The sequence below is a fragment of the Copidosoma floridanum genome, unplaced genomic scaffold (genome assembly GCF_036245765.1).
Source record: "Copidosoma floridanum isolate Cflo_tuat_1 unplaced genomic scaffold, Cflo_Japanese_pri ptg000021l, whole genome shotgun sequence".
NCBI lineage: Eukaryota > Metazoa > Arthropoda > Insecta > Hymenoptera > Encyrtidae > Copidosoma > Copidosoma floridanum.
The window spans coordinates 32,907,271-32,928,467 of record NW_028321898.1 but is presented as its reverse complement, the minus strand read 5'-3'; the positions used below and the strand labels follow the sequence as shown (position 1 = coordinate 32,928,467).

The following is a 21,197-nucleotide window of genomic DNA, read 5'->3' as shown; positions in this document are numbered from 1 at the left end:
AAATTTAGAACCCCGTAGTTGTGAGTATAATAATTACACAAATAATCGACACAAGGAAAATCAAACGCATAATAAATGAGGACAGGTGTGTAAGTGCGGATGTAGAACAATAATGTAAGATATTTATAATCGTATCGCTATTCGTGTCATACTAATAAAAATATTGTTCCTAAAGTAAGAGTCGTATAACAAGTGTGAACTGAGTTCCACACGAATTCCGAGTCTTGCCGCTAGCAAACTCAATTGGTGCCACGAGTGTTGTACACGCGGCTCTTGCAAATATTTTTTTTTCGACCCCAGTGTAACCTTCGTTTCGCAGATCGGTATAGATTAACATCGGATCTACCAGAAACGAGGGAATTTTATCAGATGGCTAGAGCAAAATATAAAGCACCTCCGTGCAAACTGATCAGCTCAGAGATTCAGACAGCGAGCAGCCATGAAGTCCTTCACGACAACCATCGTAGCTGCCCTTTTGGCGATGGCCTATGGTCAGTATTCCATTACATCATTTATATATTTATGTAACTCATAGTAATCATTTCACGATAGTAACAATAAAGTGTATAGTAAATATAAAAAAAAAAAAAAAATAAAAAAATAAAAATAAAATAAAATGAATAAAACAAACAGGCGAGGTTGAGATCAACGTCATGAGCAGCCGCATAGTTGGAGGCAACATTGCTGAGATCGGAGCTTTCCCACACCAGGTATCCCTCCGCCGGCTGAACGGTAGGCACTTTTGCGGTGGCTCGATCATAAACGACCAGTGGATCGTAACGGCGGCCCATTGCCTGCAAAAGTGAGCATTTGTTGTGTACGCAGGGCTTGTTGTAATGAGACAATGGCATCACGATCCTCTTCAAAACATGTATATTTTTGCACGCCAGAATGGGTGACAGAGACATTACCGTCATCACCGGGACCAACAGGCTGTCAGAGGGCGGCGTCGCTTACCGATCCGAGAAGGTTATCCCGCACCAAAAATTCAGCATGATGTTTTTTGTGAGAAACGACATCGGCCTCATCAAGGTCAACCGAACCATCGAGTTCGACGAGGTGACCAAGCCCATTCCCCTGCCCACCACCAACATCAAGGAGAACAATTACCCCGCGGTCGTCTCCGGCTGGGGTCTCGTCAAGGTGAGTCCCAAAATTGCCCTTCCCCAACTTAATTTTCACACGTACAACCATGTAAATGATGGTGGTGTTTGCAGGGCGGTGGCACCTCCGCCGACCTTCCCGACGAGCTCCAGTACCTCAACACTTTCCTCCTGAGCAGGTGGGCCTGCTCGAAGAAGACCCTCTTCCCGATGTTCAGCTCGTCAAAGATCTGTGCCTTCACCAAACAGAACCAGGGAGTCTGCAACGTAAGTATATAATATATACACTCAGCTGCGCGCAGGTAATTTTACGTTGATGCCTCGGTGAATTTTGTTTAGGGAGACTCGGGTGGTCCACTGATGGCTGACGGCAACCTCGTCGGTGTGGTCTCGTACGGTATCATGGGATGCGCCCTTGGACTGCCGGACTTTTACACGCGCGTCTACAGTTACCTCGACTGGATCGAAAAGACGACCAGCAGCTCGTAAGGAGCTGGCCTTTACTTTCATTTCTTCAAGACTGAGTTTATCGACGATCATCAAAGAAAATTTGCTTCAACTGACTTTACGTGCTTACTTTTCTGTACATATTAATAAATAATTTTCAATCCATCGAAACACTCCATTTGTCTGCCACTTACAATGTACGTACACGCATGCCTATGTAACTATACTGCTATATTACATAGTACGTATGACGATAAGCACCGAGGGACTGTCCACGGGATTCAAAAGATTTGAATCTTTATTTAAATCTCTGTTGAATCTTGTATCATTTTTGAATCCCTAATAAAATTAATGTGAAATTGGCCTACGATATATATCTAATAAAATGGTATAATTGTATTAGAAACTTTTTAAGATATTGATGTTTAAACATCGTTTTGGTAATATCACATGACACAAAAATCGAACGGTGTAAAAATACTAATTAAGGTAGCTCCCTTGCGAAACCCTACGGAATGAAGTATGTTTCATTCAATATATTTTAATCCACTGAATCCAACGGTGTCCTTGTTTATACCCCAAGTGGAGCCAAATCTCGAGATATTTTAGCTTAAAGTTAAATATTTTAACACGAGCTCAAATGGCAGAGTATAAAAATATCAGCTTTACAGGCATTTCCTAACACATCACAATAAAAAACCTGAGCAGACAAATTATGATGCACTTGTAGAAAAATCCCTGTTCTTCTCAATCCTGTCATGTAAAATGCTGGTAATGAGGCATTTTTCAAAGATATTTGCCAAGGACGATGTAAAAATCAGCTTCATGGTTATAAATGACGGTAGCAGAATACGAACACTGATGTACGTATATACGTATACATACACAAGTGAAACTCACCTACTTGACTAGAGCAGTAGGCAAGGGAGCTACCTTAATAAAGAAACCATATTTACCTTGATTTTTACATTAATTCAGTTTCCTTCATTTCATGAAATGATCAAATAATTCTTATTTTCAATAAAACTGAACATTCATATGAATCTAATCACGGCTCATCGAAATATTTTTTTTTTTCTCAGCGTGTTATACCCATACATTTACCAACATTTTTCTTTCAAAATTCGAGATTCAAAAGGTATTCAAATGAAATTCAATTGCGATTCAACCACCATTAAATGGTGATTTGAATCTTGAATCTATCAGACTACAGATAAAGGCCCCATTCACTCGAACTGTTACTTATAGCGATAAATTGCATTTTTTTTTTCTTCATACCCAAACGAGGTAAAATTATATGCATGTACATGTAATTTGGCTGGATAAACTTCAGCAGCAGAGTAGTCAAACACGGTGTACGTTAGTAAGTATATTGTAATGCAAGCAACAGGCGCATACCTATACATAACGTAAGATGATGCAACATGTGGGTCATAGATTTTAGCTGGCGCTAATGATATTGCGCCTCCCATTCGCGGCACCTCTTTATCCGGAGCTTAATCGCGTTACGCTTGGCTCCGTTAATGACGTTTGCGAAGATTAGCAGCTTCAATATTGTGTTAGGCGCTGCGAAATGCCCCAATGGGATATTGCGATTCCTTCTGTTGTCCTCTATTACACCCGATGAAAGTAGTATATATTATATTGGAGCTAGGTCCTCTCAAGCGACACAACACCCACCACCTCCTTCCATTCGAATTATCGACTCTCCTTCGACAAACGAATCTAAATCGAAAAAATTGTAAAAAACACACAGCTTGAGCGTAAGTCAACAACGTCACGATGCCCGCCTATCACATGACAGCTGTAGCTTGGAAAGGTTCGCGCAGATGCGTTCGGATCCCACTACCACCACCACCACCTTCGCAACATTATCGAATATTATTAATAATTTGTTTGTCGCCTTGTCGTTTCGACGATTATCGAGCGAGCGATTCAAGTTTACATTTCATTATGCGATTGATCGACAACCTGTACCAGTTTATGATACATGATGAAAACGCGGAGACTTGAAAAAAGTTTCCTGCGTGAGTTGCGGTGATCCATCTGTCCGTATCTGCATGTATTGTATGGTTCGTCCCTCCCGACATATAAGATTATGTTGTATGTTATTCCACGGGAACGGCATGTTCGACGCGGTGGGTATAGGTATAATATCACCGCGCGGGATAACACGAGCAGGAGAAAAAGGGCCCTGCCCATGACGAGAGAGCCTCTCTCCCCTAATCTTATCTTCGGCTCGCGGTGCTGATGATGGCTGGTGTTGTGTTCATCCTATACCTTCGTATAGCCTCATCGTTGTTCTCCTTCCATTACCTCCGGGACTCTGTGTAAACGCTCTGTTTACTTGTTTGCTCTGGCGGCGGGCTTATAACTTATTTCGATGGGGGCCGAGAGGGACGGGCGCGTGACGCATCGCCGCCCAAAATTGCAGCCTCGCTTGGACTATAGTGTACAATAGCATTCTGAGCCTTTTTTTCCTTTCCTTTTCTTTTCTAACGGACTTTTTCTCGATTTTCGTCGGTCGCATTTTTTGGAGATTAGGTGGTCTATGCACGACGTAAGTCAGCTTCAAAGTATGGAGAGAGCGAGCCGATCAGTTAGGTACAATTTTTGTGCAGAGACCATCGTCATCTCAAAAACAAAGGGAAATAATTTATTACGCTTTTTTCACATTATGACCGTGCATATGGCATTGCTTTTATGACGAGTGTACTTACAACATGACACGTATAGTGCATACAAGTATATAGGTGGTAGGTAGGTATACGGAGGCGAGGAGAAACTCAGCAACTGTACGACCTTCCGACACGCGGCTAACGAACGCTTAGGGTCAATTTGTCTATTATCCAGTTTATTTGGTTACACTTCCAATCGTCTCTCTCTCGTCTTGTAACCCCCATGGAACCACATGTGACTTTACTTGCTGGCTCGTCTCTGCTCGAGATTATATATGCTATAAACTGTATGGTGTCTATATCCATACCCAGCACCTATCATTATTTTTCTCATCGGCACAATTTAACGATTTTCGATGACATTGATCGTTACTTCGTTTCAAGCTACAACTTTTGAAAAATTTTTAGGAAATCTTTGGGCTCGAACAATCGAGGGTGAGTAAGTGGGTACACTTTTCGTAGTCCCCTCCCCAGAGCGGGCCATCCGATCCCGAAGCGAGGGCCGTTTCAACGATAAGTAGGTACACGGAACCAACAACGACAGTGCCTATAGAGCCAAATCGGCCGCAAAAGTAGGAGGGGAGATAGCAGCGGAAAACACGCAGGGCTCGGCTGCCGGCAAAGCCGGCCGACAGTCGTCAGGCGCGAGGCTGCCGCGCCGCCAGCAGACCTCCTCCGTTCGCGCTTCTTCCTCTTTTAGTTTTTTTTTTTTTTCTTTCTCGATCCTTTCTTTTTGGCACTCCAATTTGATTTTTAGAAACAAAGTCACCTTCACCATACCGTACTTGTACATATATTACTGCACTGTTTATTTTATTGCGCAAAAAAAAGACAATACCCATTGGTTTGGTTTTGTGTGATTAGGCAAAATTTGGCAAACTGCGCGTGGATACAGGATATACTCGTGTGTAGGCGAGGTGAGTATTACTGGCTGTAAAAGAGTATACTTATATAGTTATAGGTATTGGACAAAGTGTACCTTCGTGCTTTATCATATTATGTGCTGTTATCTGGCATAACTGTTTTACTTGTCATTTAAATTTGCATGAACATACATATTTGCGTGGCACAAGCTTTCACGTGCTTAACTTGATGCCTCCTAATACCTATCTATGTATCTAAAATTGTTTTGTTGCCTTCATACATTGTAATCCTTCGTCCAACTAACACTAGAAGTAATGCTAATTTATCAGGAAGGCAACTTTTTTTTCGGTAAAATTAACTTGATAATTGCACATTCCTTTAGTTTTTTTTTAATTTTTGTGCAAAATTTCTTTAAAATTGCTCGTACTTTATTTTAAAAATCTATGTGGCCCGCTATCACACGACCTCGCACCGTGAGGATCGGTAAATTCGTGAGAATGAAATTTTTGCTGGCGAGATGTTAAAGAGAAAAACCATGAGCGATTTTACAGCACCAGTCCAAGAAGAATCGGAATCTAAATAAAAGGCACAGTTGCATACATATGAGAATCGGCAAGGAATAGATGATGATGTGAAGGCTAATTGGTATCGAAAACCAGGTGCATCGCACAACAGCAGCGCGGTGAGAATAACATGCTGGAGAGCAGCCGGTTGGGAGCAGCGCATCACGAGCCGTCGACGAGGACCATCGATAGCTTCGGTGCAGCCCCTGCCGCTGGTGCCGTTGTGACACCAAAGACGGCGATGACGACGGCCTCGCTCGCGCTGCTGTCGCGGCGGCTGGCTAGGCCGAGCACGTGATTAATTAAAGGTGCACACAGGCGCGGCTCTCGCGAGCGAGCAACAAACCCGACTGCCTTCGGCCACTTTTCGGTGAGCATTTTTATTTACCTGATGCAGTTGTACCTACTTACACTCGATTCGCGCCTTTTTAACTAGAAAAAAAAAAAAAAAAAAACCATATCTTTACAAGAGGAGGATACCTTTATTTTCTCAAAATCCGTTTTAGTGATTAAGCTCACTCACGAGGACGGCTTACGAATAAAATCCATGTTAATCTATAAATAAGCGTGTGCGCGTGGATATAGACTTTTTTTTTTTTTCTACATATCACGTTGGCGCGTACAAATGTTTGCGTTCATTATCTTACCCGAGTATGTGTACATTGATCTTTTGGTATCAGCCAGGAATGATGATAATTCCGTGTATCCAATCGGTCGCGATGAGTCACGAGGTAACCGATCAACAGGGACTTTGTGTGGTAATACAATCGTTTGATTCAATTTTATCCTCGGTTAAAATTGGCACGACTCGACGGTACAGCAAAAAAAAAGAAAAAAATCATACTTTCCCGAGGCCCTCGAAATCGAAGTACAATTCAAATCTGAGCACAATAACCCCTATATTGTAATCATTGCACGCGTGAATCTTGACTAATGTAGGGTGTCGAATACGTGACTGAACTGGACTCGGTGCCGAAACCCACGTAGGATAACATAAATAATATCGCGTGACTGGGTGTCCAATGGGCGCGCGTACAGACAGCTACCGATCTTCCGATAGGTACTCCGGGCCAATAAGTCACGTTACTCCGCAAGATAAATAAAAAATGGAAAAATTTCGCGTCATTGTCCGGCAATCGATGCGTGCGAGGTATATTATTAAAATTAAGGCAAGTCACGCTAGGACAGAACCACGATGTCAGGGGGGGGGGTGCAAATAGGATCGTCTCCTCTGCGTGCAGTCATAGTTGCGCGTAGGCCGGCTAACGTGATCGCGATACCATCACTGATTTTTTATTTTATTTTATTTAATTTTTTTATCCAAATAGCCAATACGTGTTGGGATCGCTCCCTAAACGTAGAAGAGATCGAATGAAACGCGTGACAAGAAATTCTAAATTAATATATGGTGACGAAGATTATATATATAAATAACCCAACGGATCCGCGTGGTTACCTGTGGAAATTACATCAAAATGATCCAGCGAGCAAGTTCAAGATGGTATGAAGGTTCGAGCGAGTTTACAGGAGGTACCCTGTGCCTATATCCGTACTCATCCATACGCCAAGTGCAAAAGAAAGAAAAAGTAGAGCAGGCGTGTGTGTAGAGATCACGCGACAGAGTTAAAAGCTCAGCTATATAGCGCCGCTCGATACATCGAGCGGCCCACTCTTTTCCCTGTATTCGCATGATATTATTATACCTGCAGCTATTAGCTATTAGCTATAATAAACATAGCAACTGCATGTATATGGGTTATTGGGTGTGCAGATGTAGTACACAGAAGCTTGGAACAAAAAGTTTTGTGCAGCCCTAGAATATTTGTATACACGTGCAGTAATTTTCAAGTTCAGGAGACAGACACAGGCTGGTTCAGTGCTCTCATTGAGTGTAGGTAGCAGTAGTGGCCGATCCATGCGGGTGGCAAACGACATACTTGCATCATTTATAATTTGCGCTTAGCTTGATAAAAATCAGCTTTATATAGCTCGAAAGTAAGGCACACATGTGGATTTGTGATGCCAACAGGTGTCGAAGCTTATTTTCCCCCCCAAGTCGTAAAGCTTCGGGGGTGGAGGAGGGGAATCTGAGCACGAGTTAACGAGCTTTCAACAGTAGCAGAGTTGGTTTATGCCATCATCGTTGCCTGGTGTGCTGCTGTGTAATACAGAGAGAGAGAGAGCTGCTGGGAGACAAGACAATTGAGCCAGCCCGCGCACATCCGCCGCCGCCGTCGAGCTGCTGCTAATGCTTCGGCGAGATGAGGAGCACAAGAGAGAGAGAGAGAGAGAGGCTTCGAAAGTGTGATCCACGCGTAACGCGTACCTACATTACAATATATGGTACATCCAAAGTGCCGGTGCTGCCGCAACCAAGCAAGGACATCCTCGTCGTCTCCTCGTGAATTGTAAACGAGAGCTCCAACATTTAAGCTCATCAGATGTACAACTTATGCGCTCCAAATCGCGGAGTGATCGGTATGGATCGGTATTCGTTGGCAATAATAATAATTGTAGGTACACCTCGCACGCCCCCATAAATTCAAGTTGGACGGATTTGGGAGAAAAAAGAAAAAAGGTACATAGATCCCTCTACATGTGGGGGTTCTCTGGGCGCTAACGACTTCCTTCTTTGCGAGAGATTCTTGGTCATGAACGGCCGTCCCCCATTAAGACTACGCGTACGCGCTCCCATACAACGTGTACCTATATACACACATGCATATAGTGAGCATACACACACTACTCTGTGCGGCGATAGAGCTTACAACTCGATATACTTTATTGAGAGAGAGAGAGTGCCTTCCCTTCCTCTCCCTTTGTTACCATCTTTCATCGCTCACGTGCTCGGTGCAATAAAACGAGCCTATATATTATTATTATTATTAGTCCTTATTATTTTGAGTCCGTGCAGTGCATGTAGGCACAAAAGCACATTGCAATATACATGTGTGCAAACTTTAGTTTCGAAGAGCATACCCATAGGCGTGTAAATAAACCGATGGTTTGTTAGTAAGTACCATACAAGTATACTACAAAAGCCGACATAAATGACACGATGGTGTGTGGTATTAATTAGGTAGGTGTAACATTAATACTAAAACTGTTGGTTGCCAAGTTAAGTGTTCTGCGAACCGTTCGTCCGAAACGTACTTGAGAATCTAATCTTCATATTCAATTGGCCTCTCTCTCTCTCTCTCTCTCTCGGTTACCATTTAATTTATAGGTATACGGAAATTAGCGTGACGGTTGTACGAGTATTCCGAGTGACCTCTCAATTACGCTCATTCACTCATTCACCGAGGATTTCTCGAGGAATAAAATCCTTACTCCATTCATTACGTTATTCAATGGGCCGAAGGGCTCCATCTAATGATATGATAAAATATCGTCGAGTGATAAATTTTTGTCGTATCCGTATAGTTTGCTTCTTTTTTTTTTTTTTTCCTTTTACACGGCCAAAGCGATACGCGAAATGAGAGGGCTCGGTGTCTTTCGTTAATCCCATGCACGCGAGAGCGAGACTTGGCGAGCCATAAAATGTTATTGACAAATACCCATCGCAAGGGAAGAATCAACAAAAGGCGCGCTTTTAACGATGTATACCTGCTATAGTTATAATGTGTACAGCTTGCCCCGGAAGGAAGCTCCACGTGCGCGTTATCATTTGCCTTTTTTATTGCCAAGGGTTTCGCGGAACAGGTCGCAGGCGCGTGTCCCTACGCGGGCGTGTCTCGAATTTAATGGGCACCAGGCGCCTCGTGTGTGTATCATCGTCGAGCCTTTTTGTCATTCCACGTACCGTCTCATGACACGCGACTGGTACCTAATGATGTGCCGACCGATGATGCATTGGTGGTCAAAACATCAAACGATCCAAGTTTAATCCCCAACAAAAGAAAAGTTATTCTTTTATTTATTCACACAAAATTGAGATGGTATCTTTTTATACATATTTCTTGCTAGCCGAACATTTTTTTTTTTTTTTTCCCAATACGGCAAATGAAAAAATAAAATTTACAGTGTGGTCTGATGACAATGAGAAAGAAAAGTAAAAAAAAAATTCCTACCTTCATAGACGAGCCAGGAGTTTCGCGAATAAGCCGCATCGACGAATGATCATCCGGCATCATGGGGAGGACGGAGCAGTGGGTCCTCGGAATCGTCGCGGCCACGAGTCTGCTGTGCATCGCCAGCTGCCTCCGGTCCAACGAGAGGGACCTCGGCCTTACCTCGAACGAGGAGGAAGAGGAAGAGCAGGAGCTAACCACGAGTCCCTCGACGATCCTACATTCGTCGGCGTCGTCCCCGAGCACGGCCCTACAGTCGATCACGGCTTCTCCCACGGCCACGGCAGGCGCAGCTCCCGCGACGCCGGTGTGGCGCGACCTGCCCGACCGGTGCTTCGTCAAGACCGAGCACGGGCCATGCAAAAACTACGTGCACAAGTGGTCCTTCAACAAGACCGAGGCCAAATGCCACACCTTCGTCTACGGCGGCTGCCTCGGCAACGACAACCGCTTCAACACCGAGGAGGAGTGCCTGCACCACTGCGTCGGCGGACCTGATCGTACGTATATAACAATTACTCTCTCACCTTATATATAATAAAATGGGAAAAGAAAAGAAAAGAAAATCTCATTTTGTACGCTTCACTTACCAAAGATACTCTGCCGCCGTACATGGTGACCAAGGGTAGCGTGTTCGTGACGACGAGCGCCACGGTGACGAGCACCACGTTGTCGACGACGACGTCGACGACTCCCGTTCCCACTTTCACGCCGACGAAGCCGACGAGGCCGCCGGTGCCCAAGCACAAGAGAGAAAAGGTCAGTCCACGCGCGTCGCTTGCATTTCTTTTCTTTTTTCTCATGCATGCCTCAGTTAAGTATTGTCGCATCTTCCAGGAGTTGACTTTCATGGAGTCCGGCTACGAAAAGACTTTCATGTTCGCGCAGAGCAACACCTTCATCCAGCTGGACGGGCCCGGCATCAAGACTTTTCAATTGAGGTTCGCGCGTTCCAATCAAAATGAAATAAACTGCAACAAAAAAACAATAGTGCCCATGTAATAAATTGATGTACAATTAATGTGATGAATTATAGGCTGTGTCGCGAGATCTCATTTAAATTCCGGACGAAGCTGCCGCATGGGCTGCTGGTGTATCACAGCGTGAAGGACCGGCCGGAGCGGCTGGAGCCGTACGCGCTGTACGTGATAGTGGAAAAGGGCCAGCTGAAGGTGGTCCACGTGTTTGGGAAAAACTCGACGAGCCTGACCGTCGGCGAGGGTCTCAACCGGGACGAGTGGCACAGCGTCCTCGTGAGGATCGACGTGCACGGGGCTAAGCTGATCGCGAGGGTCGACGACAAGCAGGCCGAGACATCCGTCGAGGTGCTCGAGCACATCGTCAACTACGGCGTCTCCGAGGAGCTAGCCTCTGTCGTTCTGATCGGAGGTTTGTCGGGCCCTTTTTTATTTCCCTTCTCTTCGCATACTTCGGGTACATCCTATATACTATGCCGTATTTATTTATTTGTAAGGCTTGAGCTCGGAGGAGAGACTGCACGGCGTCAAGTACATCATCGAGTCGTTCGTGGGCTGTATACGCGACATGGTGCTGAGCTCGGGAAAATCGGCGAGCGATCTGCTGCCCATTAGGCCGCTCATCGCCACCAAGCACGAGAACGTCAAGGAGGGCTGCATCGACAAGTAACTTTCTCTTTTTTTTTTTTTTTTTTTTTTTTTTTTTCGCACCTTTAACTATATGTATCTTTGTCGAAGCAACATTGATGATGATAATTCGCTATAGTGTTAACTCAACTATGTATACAGTGAACGGACCGCTGATGATTGCCATTTAAAATTTGTTTGTTCTTTCTTGAGGTGCAAAACGAGGGAGAACCTGTGCTTCCTGGGCAGCCAGTGCGTTAACCATTACAACAGTCTGACTTGCGACTGCTTCGGCACAAAGTACGAGGGAGAAAGGTGCGACGTTTACAGTAGGTGTCAATTGCCCCAACGACAACTGTACATTAATTATTGCGATGTACACCGATGCTGCACACGTACATACCTGTAAGTGAAAACGGGCCAAATTAAATGCCACCGTTTTATTTTTAGCTGCCACCATATTGACGCTTCGTGGCTCCTCGTACGTCTCCTTTCGCGTGTACGACTGGAAGGATCGCGTCCACTCGTCGGTCAACAGAATCAGCCTCGCGTTCAAGGTGAGATGACAATTACTGGTTGAATGAAAATAACAAAAATTTTAATTCCTTTTTTCGGTCCAACTCAGACGAAATGGGACGACTCGGCGCTGTTCTACGCCTCGGGGGAGATAGACGGGACGGCGCACTACGTCGCCGCGTCCATACTGAACGGCACGGTCGTCGTCGAGCTCGACTTTGGCCACAACTCCAAGATCCAAACGGCCCTGGGGCACCACGTGAGCATGAACTACTGGAACAACCTGACGATATTCCACAAGGTGTCGCTCGTGTACATAAGCCTCAACGACGAGGTAAAGATGCTCGAGGTGCCCGGGGACAACTACAACATGATCATAGACCCGGAGATATACATCGGGGGTGGGCCCGAGCTGCACAAAAAGGAGGGCCTCGTGTCGAGCAACAACTTTGCCGGCTCGCTCAAGTACGTCTTTTTCAACGACAAGTCCATCATCTACGAGCTCAAGCGTTCCAACCCGATGGTCCACTACATCGGCGTCCTCGAGCCGGAATACTACGAGGACGACGTCGAGGTCGTGCCCATAACTTATCCATTCGCGGGCAGTCACATATGGTGGCCCATATACAACACCGACTATCTGAAGCTCAACTTTGACTTCAAGAGCTCGAAGCCGATAGCCGTGGTGGCCTCGGGGGACGTCAAGAGCGAAAACGGCCCTGGGTACTGGGAGCTGCGCGTCGTCAACGACGAGATCCGCTTCCACTTGGTTCCCGTGTTGGGGGAAAACGTCACCGTCACGGTGCCCGTCAAGTTCCCCGCCAACACGTCCTGGCACGCAGTCGAGCTCAACTACACCAAAGAGGAGCTCAGCATACTCGTCGACTATCGGAACAAGCAGAGCAAGCTCTTCCAGATGAATCTCGAGCTGGGCGACCGGGTCATCATCGGCAGTGGCAAAGGGAACGCCGGTACACATTTTTTTTTTTTTTAACCCTCCCCTTCATCAGCAACAAATATTGGGAATGATTACAGGCTTGGTCGGATGCATGAGGGAAATAATGGTCAATGACCAGAGGATCGAGCCCAGGTTCATCATAAACACGGAAAAAGTTGTGGGGGAAGTGGCGCTCGACAATTGTCAATTTGTCGATCCGTGCAAGAGGCCGAATACCTGCGAGCACGGGGGCAAGTGCTCGGTCAAGGAGGACAGGATCACCTGCGATTGCACGGATACCGGATACATAGGGAAAAATTGTCACTTTGGTAACATAATTATAGTATATTAGTTTTATCGAGTATAAGCTTGATTGACAAACGCTATACGATACTACTCCACAACAGCTCAGTACAGAAAAACGTGCGAGGAGTTGGCTCTGCTGGGCTACACCAAGGACGACGTGTATAGGATCGACATTGATGGAAACGGGAGATTCCCACCGGCCCTGGTCAAGTGTGAATTCCAGTCGATCGAGGACTCGACCAAGACCATAGTCGAGCACAACCTACCGTCCCAAGTGGACGTGCGCTCGATCGCCGAGTCGGACTTTTCCTTCAACATCACCTACATACAGTTCACGGCGGAAATGCTGCAGGAGCTGATATCTCACTCGCTCTACTGCAGCCAGTACGTCAAGTACGACTGCTACAAGGCTCCGCTGGAGCTCCACAGCGCAACCTGGTTTTTGAGCTCGAAGGGCACTACCGTCGACTACATAGGCAACGTCAATCGCGGCTCATGTCCCTGTGGTGGTCTGTCATCCTACATGCTACGTCACTTAATGTACCCTACAACGATAATAAATTTAATATTTTGTTGTTTGGAATTGTTACAGTCAATAGAACTTGCGTCCACTCAAACTTGAGCTGCAACTGCGACGTGTCGGCCGGCAAGTGGCTCTCCGACGAGGGCTACTACGAGACCCCTGAGTCCCTGGGCATCACAGGTATGGTTTTTCTCCAGCAGAGGGATCTCGAGGAGGACGCGCTGGGCCGCTTGACGCTCGGGCCCCTCGAATGCGTTGAAACGAGTAAATATATAAATACACGTACAACTACACAAATCTCATCAACTTTTGATTCGCTTGGTGGTAATTAACACTGTGTTACGTATATAGACACGCAAAAATACGTGGTAACTTTCACGACCTCGCAGTCGTACATCGAAGTGCCGGGCTGGAGGAAGGGTGACATCGCCTTCAGTTTCCGGACTACGGGCGAAAGGGCCATTCTCCTTTACCAGCCGCCCATCCGCAACAACTATCCGTCCTTCATGGTGGCACTAGCTTCCGATTACAAGCTGACCTTCAATTTTACCCTGAACACGGGAACAATACGCGAGCTCGAGGTCAAGAGCCGCAGGAAACTCAACAACGGAGAGTGGCAGAAGATATGGATCGACTACAACGATTACCACGTGAGGTTCATGATAAACACGGACTTTCAGATGGTCGACCTGCTGCCCGAACAGGAATTCGGTCCTTTCGAGGGCTCGATGTTCATTGGCGGCGCTACCGCGTAAGACACACAATCAACAACAAACAAGATATTATTATTTAATTACATGGCGCAAGTATAATATACAGAGTGCGCTTAGCTGTAAAATACGTGTAAACATTTGTGTTCAAGGGAGCACTTGAAGACGTCGTCGGTGAAACAAGGACTGATCGGTTGTTTCCGAGGTCTGGTGGTCAACGGGGAGATCCTCGACATCCACAGCTACATGTCGGTACACCTGTCGGAAATCATAAAGGACTGCAAGCCATCGTGCCAGCCGAACAAGTGCCAGAACAATGCCCGATGCGTCGAGCTCTGGAGCAACTTTACGTGCGTGTGTGAAAATCGCTGGGCCCACTTGGGCACCTACTGCGAGACGAGTGAGTAGCTATAGGGAAAACCATGTGAATGTTTTTCATTTTTCCTTCCTGCATGGATGTGTATAAGGTGACGTTTGTCCTATCGCAGACATCAACAACAAAGCTCTGACGTTCACGTCACCCGGGGCCTTTTTGAAAAAGAACTACTTCAGCTCGAGCGAGGAGGAGGAGGAAAAGGTCCTCTTGAAGAGCATGCTCGTCAAGAACATACTGATCAACCTGCGGACGTACGACACGAACTCGCTGATACTCTACGCCAACGATCACTTGAACAACTTTGCCCACCTGTACCTGTCCAACGGCACGAAGATCGTGTACCTGTTCAACGCCGGCAACGAGATAAAGAACATAAGCATCGACTACCCGGCCGCCAATACGGGCATATCCGTCCAAATCGCGATTATCCGTACCGAGAAGACAACAACGTTGCACGTCAACGATCACAACATAACCCTCGACGCGGTGCCCCTCCTCCTCGAGGCGTACTCCAACAAGCCCTGGATCAATCCCGAAAAAGAGATCCTGGCGCCTCAGAGGCCCCCGGCCCCGCCAACCGACTACTTCCAGGTGAACCTTGGAGGCTTCGATCCGGACAATTTGCTTCGCGTGGGGACGGTCGGACACCTGATCCAGGGCTACGTGGGCTGCCTGCGGGGCCTCATGATCGGCCAGTACCTCGTCGATCTGCCCAACTTGGCCAGCCAGGCCAATCACGAGGGCAGCAGGGGCGTTCTGCCAAATTGCCACATGAAGTGCGACGCCGTGCCGTGCAAGAACCAGGGCATCTGCACCGAGGATTTTGGCAAACAGGAGGCCTACTGCAACTGCGAGCTAACCTCGTACTTTGGGGAGCACTGCGCCGACGGTGGGTCGTTCAGCCGTGTTGTTTGTTTTTCTATATTTTACATGGCTATAGCCTATACTCATTTGATATCGGATGCTATATTTACAGAAAAGGGAGCCGACTTTAGCGGCGAGAGCGCCCTGCAGAGGGACTTTGACCTTGACGGCGAGGTCAACCAGATAAAGGTACAGCTGGCGTTCTCGACGATCGACCGGCAACGAACCTCCGCTCTACTGCTCGTGCAAACGGAAAACAAGTAGGTCGAAACGTACAATTGATTTGTATACTTGAAATTTAACGCACTCAAAACACACTGACCTCGATTACTTATTGTTGTTGTCGATGCCCATCACAGGAGGAGCTACTACCTCCTCGTGGCACTGACGTCCGAGGGCCAGCTGATCTTTGAGGAGGACCGGGAGGGCTCGGCTTTCGGTGTCCGGCTCAACGACAGAACTTTCTCAAACGGTGCTCGGCACAGCATCTACTACGTCCGGGACAACAACACGGCGACTCTACTGATCGACCGGGAACCGATACAGCTCAAACCCCTACCCGCACTTAACGCCGGTGACGATCCGCCCGAGGATGGGGAGGGCGGCGAGGACGACGACGGTCCTGGCACCACGGAAATTCAACTCGGCGGACTAAACACGACTGACAAGAGGTTTCGCGCCTACAAGGGCTACACCGGCTGCCTGAGCAGTACGTATGAGGGATGAGGGCCCTACGATCCGACTGATGGCGTACTGTAGCTAAGAGAGAAAATCATCTACACCAAGTATACCTATATCTACAAGTTATTGAGTTATTGTTAAGTATATACATATATACTTGTTGGAGATTTTTATTATTAATTTCGTTTATTGGCGTCGAATTGAATATACATAAGCCAGTACACTACCTACTGGAGACATTTGACAGTTACAACTTGTTGGAGATTTTCTCTTGGCTACACGGTTACAATGCGCCATCTGTCGGATCGTAGAGCCCTCAGCCCTCATAAATTTGCCGGCAAGGTTAGGCGCGAATTTTGAAAAAAAAAAAAAAAAAAAAAAAATAGCTTAGAAAAGATAAGAATATGATATGGTATTGTCGCGTGTTAAACGCATGATTTTCACTGTGGCGATTAGACGTAGTTGTGTCGATAAACGGACGAGTGGGCATGAAGCCTCTCGAGGAGTACATGCTATTCACGAAGAAGGGAAGCGAGACGGTGCGAGTGATGGCCCCGGCCGGCGTACGCAGCGCCCAGTGCGCGGTCTTTCACACGCAACCCCGGGGCCTCGAGCCACCCAAGAACGACAGCGTCGTGAGTGTTTTTTTGTTTATTTTCATCAACCCTGACATAATATGTATATAACCATGGTTAAACGGGGTTGCAGAGCCGCGAGCGCTCCTGGGGCGAGGACCCGCCGAAGCGCGTGCTCTACAAGTCCTTCTACTCGGACGAGACGGAGGAGGAGCAGGGGGCGGGCACGTACATCTTCATAGCCCTGGTGTGCGTGTTCGCGGTGGCGGTGATCGGCTGCGGCTACGAAATGGTTCGCAGCGCGCGACAATCGAGCAGGAGGCGCAAGCAGCAGCAGCAACGCTCGCGCTCGGGCTCGGCGGGCTCGGGCTCCCAGCGTTGGCCGGGCTACGGGCTGGAGGTGGGGGGGCCTCCCGGTGGCAAGAGCGTCGGCTTCAAGAACCTTGACGGCCCGGTGGACGACAAGCGACCCAACGGCACTCACGCGCTCAAAGCTGCGGCCCCGAATGCCAAGGACTACAAGCCCCTGCCCGGAGCTGAGCCCACTGCCACTAACAACACCAACGACAAGAGAAGTCTCGCTAAAGGTTATTCCACCCCAATGCTCATACATACATACGTACAACTTGTTTCTGTTTTTTTTTTGTTTTTTTTTCTCCTTCAATAAACAATACGGCTGGTGATTTTCTAAAGATGCGTTTTGTACAACATTTGTTTTAGACGAAGAAGCCGAGAAGAAGGAACTCCTCGGGGTAAATACAGGACTCGTGACTAAACCTACCGTGAAACTCAATCCATTTGTAAAGACTTTTCGTTTTTTTATTTGCTCTCCCCATTCCCTCTCTCTTCACCCGTTATACTCTTGCTCGATCGTTTTATTTGGATTCTGGGCTTTCGAGGTGCTTTCGTTCTACAGCATGCCCTTTTCAAAACTTGTTTTGAACTCCTCCGGTACTTCGTTTGACCTATATAAGTAGTATGTGCGAGCTGTTGCATGCACGCAAGCTCTGTACTAATGGATATAATTATTGCTCGTTACAAATGGAACATATATATATATATTTAATAATCACCGGTAGAACTGCACATGTTTAATATAGTAATCCACTGCATTTGCACTCGTTTGCTTCAAGCACGTAATCCATGTATTGCGCATACAATACACCTAACATTGACAGAAATGTTCCGCCTAACTATTATACAGGAAAATGCTTACGTCTGCTCTTTTATCCCAAGAATTGAATGAAAAATCGTTGGGAGGAAATCGGTTAAACAGTTCGTTTCGTGTTTTAGTCGATGGAAGATCTGAGGGAAGAGCCGGAGCTCGAAGAGGAGGAGCAACTGGAACAGCACAAGGACGATGAGGACGAGAACGGAGAAACGGACGAGCAGGAGACCAAAACGGGGAGTGCGAATGGACATCAGCAGCAGCAACCGGTAAGAAGCAGCAAAGACAAAGGTGGAGTGTCGGTGCCTCTGCTTGGCACGAAACCAAAAAACGGGGGGAGCAGGCTACCGGGGCGCAGGGCTCTTCTGCAGACAAATTTTTCGGTGACGGGCCTCAACGAGATCCGGACCGAACAGCTCCAGTGCGAGGACGAGGACCGGATCGTCCTGCAGTGCGATATCGCGGCCAGTGGTGCTGGCGTCCCGGATGACTACCGCGACGGCAACTTGCCTCCCAGCAGGCCCGTGAGCCTCCACCTTAACAGCACTTTTACGACCTTTAAGCCGCAGTCGCGACCCCGCCCTGGCAGCATGATAGTCGAGAAAGTCACCGCCAAGATGCTCGACTCGCCGAGCGCCGATTGAGCTTTTATTCCATCCCCATCGTATCATTACGTACAACCCCCGTTTCAACCTTTGCTCGTCGAGTTTGATCCCCTCCTCGCCTCCTGCGTTGTCATCAGAACCCCTCGACTTTTGTCTTTATTAATATTCGTTATTCGTTTTTATTGTTCGGCCATTGTGCTCAAGGTGACAATTTATACCCACATACTCGTATACGTTGATGATCTTCCAATCATTTTTAACACACATCGACGCCCTGAAAACAATAATCATAATAATAATAATAATAATCACACTCCCATTACTTGCAATGTGCTTTGATATTTATTTATTTTTGTTTTTCAATAAAAGTAAATGCTTCATAATATTAACTTGTACCTAAGTATATAGTTTGGTTTTTCAAACTAATAATTATGATATCGTGGATACTTAAAAGTAAATTAATCGTTTTTTTGTGAAACATTTACTATACTTATTTAATAGAGTATACAAACGCACACACGTATTAACTTATGTATATGTATCTCCCGCTTATACTTTTGAAACATTTGTATAAATATTCAGTGAAATAACACGGCAAACTTTGTGTTAAGTTTACATGGAGCATTTCATGTTTTACGCATAATAGTTTTTACACTAATAGTAAGCACATATATATATATTTCCGTATGCGCGCGGGCGTCATAACACATAACATGCTTTGGTGATAAGTGCCAGATTCACAGAGCACTCGTGCAGCAGACTTATGGTAAAGTTCAGACGCAGCCTTAATTTTATTTTTTTTTTCCTACACATATAAAATTAAATTCACAAAAACATGGAGTTTTCGTGAAATTTGACGAAAAACACGTTTCAGATGAAAAAATCATCGTCTCTGACAAGTCTCGATGACAACGTCATTTGTTTAAAGTCAATTTTCACTAATCACGACGAATCAGATAACGCCAGTGATTGCTAAAGGTACACCCAAAAAAAGCATATTGAATACTTATTAAAAGACTTGAAGAAATATTATTTGCGAACAATAAAAAATACGAACAAACGTGCAAATGATTTTTCATGCGTATGCTGAATGTATATATGATAACCTGAAATGATAGTATATAGTAATTAATAAGAAAAAGCATGTTTTTATGGTAAAAATTTAAGGCTACAGAACCAATGAGTGTTATAATATACACGATCAAATTACTCGATAGTTTATAATACTTTTTTTTGTTCATATTTTGATTTCTCATTTTGACTGATAAACATATTCAATAAAATTAATTATGAAATTTAACATTTTATTTATTTTATTGCATGTCACGCTTCAACTGGCTGTACATATGTATGCTTAGAATTTTTGTTTCAATTCAAGAGGCAATTATTAACAAACCCTCGCTACGTAGTATGGTTGCACCACCAGGAAAATGCGTTTTGTTTTTTTTTCCTGTAAGATTTGCTTTTACACCAGCACAAAAACTTACACGTGATACAAATATTGTGAAAACGAGTGATAAAAAATTAAACAAGTCTGTATACTATGCTTGATGCTTAGGATCTGAAGAAAACTGGTGATACTCATCAACCAGCTACGTGGAGCAGCACGACAGGTTAGTTGAATTCAAAATGGATGAATAAATGTTGAAAGCAACGAACTAGTACCATTTTTCATATAACTTTCAAGCTGTAAACTTTGTGCGAAACTTGAGGAGCTCAAAGCCAGGATCAATATTTTTATCATCCGATCAGCGCACCTTCGCCAACCCAGTGAGTTACTTGGGCGGGCCGCTACTGCCTCAGTCCAGAAGCCGATCTTCGATAGAATCAGTAATGTCCCTCGACTAAAGGATTATTCGAATCCAGAATCGACACAGCGTCATACTTAAATATAAATAATCACTTTGGGACGTGATCTTTACGTTTTGTAAGTGAAGCAGAATCTCGTGGACAAAAACGAAAAACTCGGTCGGTTCGATTCATCTATAGCATTGCAATAAGAAAATTGTCAATTTAGTTTCAAAGAGCAAAAGAGCAATGATTTAGCAGTAGAAACGTTGAAAAACGAAATCGAAACGTTTCAAGCGAACTAATGGAATATAAGTACTAGTATTTTTTAAGACGTACAGTTAAAAAGTATTATTGTTATCGCCGTTGCGTACTGCAACTGTCTTTAAAAGCTACAATAACAGACAGTATTAAATTTTAGTTTTTTAAACTTAGGATTTTACCTCGTGATGAATTTTTTCAGACGACATTTATTATTATTATTATTATTATTATTATTATTATTATTATTATTATTATTATTATTTAATCTTCTTACATCTAGATAAAGCAGGATTGTCGAAGCAATAGGGCTATACAATAATACCTATATTCGAGCACAAGTTTTTGCTGGACACGTCAACCATGTATAAACGGTGTGATGTGGTACAACGATATCGTTACACACTGCAACGATTTGCTTTCAATGCGACGATTGTATGAACGATAGAGAAAAAAAATTTTACAACTAAGAATACGTGTTATCTACTGTTACGAGTGTATAGGTGTGAAAAATATAATAAAGCTCTGTTTTGTTTGAAAACAAATGCATGATTGTCC

At 45.3% G+C, this 21,197-nt stretch overlaps 2 protein-coding genes across 6 annotated transcripts; both read left to right on the top strand.

Annotated features, from left to right (window-relative positions):
• The first annotated feature begins 439 nt into the window (after window positions 1-439).
• Window positions 440-5,953, top strand: LOC106642971 (chymotrypsin-2). Its single transcript, XM_014357914.2, has 6 exons — window positions 440-491; window positions 634-802; window positions 891-1,143; window positions 1,218-1,370; window positions 1,443-1,588; window positions 5,752-5,953. The coding sequence occupies exons 1-6, from the start codon at window positions 440-442 to the stop codon at window positions 5,951-5,953; spliced, it is 975 nt and encodes a 324-aa protein (XP_014213400.2).
• Window positions 4,956-20,812, top strand: axo (axotactin). Of its 5 annotated transcripts, XR_016293156.1 has the most exons (25): window positions 4,956-5,145; window positions 5,644-6,025; window positions 9,734-10,225; window positions 10,321-10,484; window positions 10,563-10,666; window positions 10,762-11,114; window positions 11,200-11,368; window positions 11,543-11,658; window positions 11,780-11,886; window positions 11,955-12,816; window positions 12,881-13,111; window positions 13,190-13,597; window positions 13,681-13,875; window positions 13,963-14,362; window positions 14,474-14,721; window positions 14,810-15,586; window positions 15,674-15,821; window positions 15,921-16,270; window positions 16,699-16,877; window positions 16,951-17,404; window positions 17,538-17,617; window positions 18,111-18,254; window positions 19,465-19,568; window positions 20,149-20,203; window positions 20,278-20,302. XR_016293156.1 is itself a non-coding variant. In XM_089594252.1 (24 exons), exons 3-24 carry the CDS (start codon window positions 9,787-9,789, stop codon window positions 20,436-20,438), a joined length of 6,144 nt encoding a protein of 2,047 aa, XP_089450378.1. In that variant the 5' UTR covers window positions 4,956-5,145; window positions 5,644-6,025; window positions 9,734-9,786; the 3' UTR covers window positions 20,439-20,812. The 5 variants fall into 5 exon arrangements, 4 of the variants coding, with proteins under 4 accessions (XP_089450378.1, XP_089450379.1, XP_089450377.1 ...); XM_089594252.1 differs by lacking the exon at window positions 19,465-19,568 and having other exon boundaries at window positions 20,278-20,812; XM_089594253.1 differs by lacking the exons at window positions 20,149-20,203; window positions 20,278-20,302 and having other exon boundaries at window positions 19,465-19,774.
• Window positions 20,813-21,197: the final 385 nt, after the last annotated feature.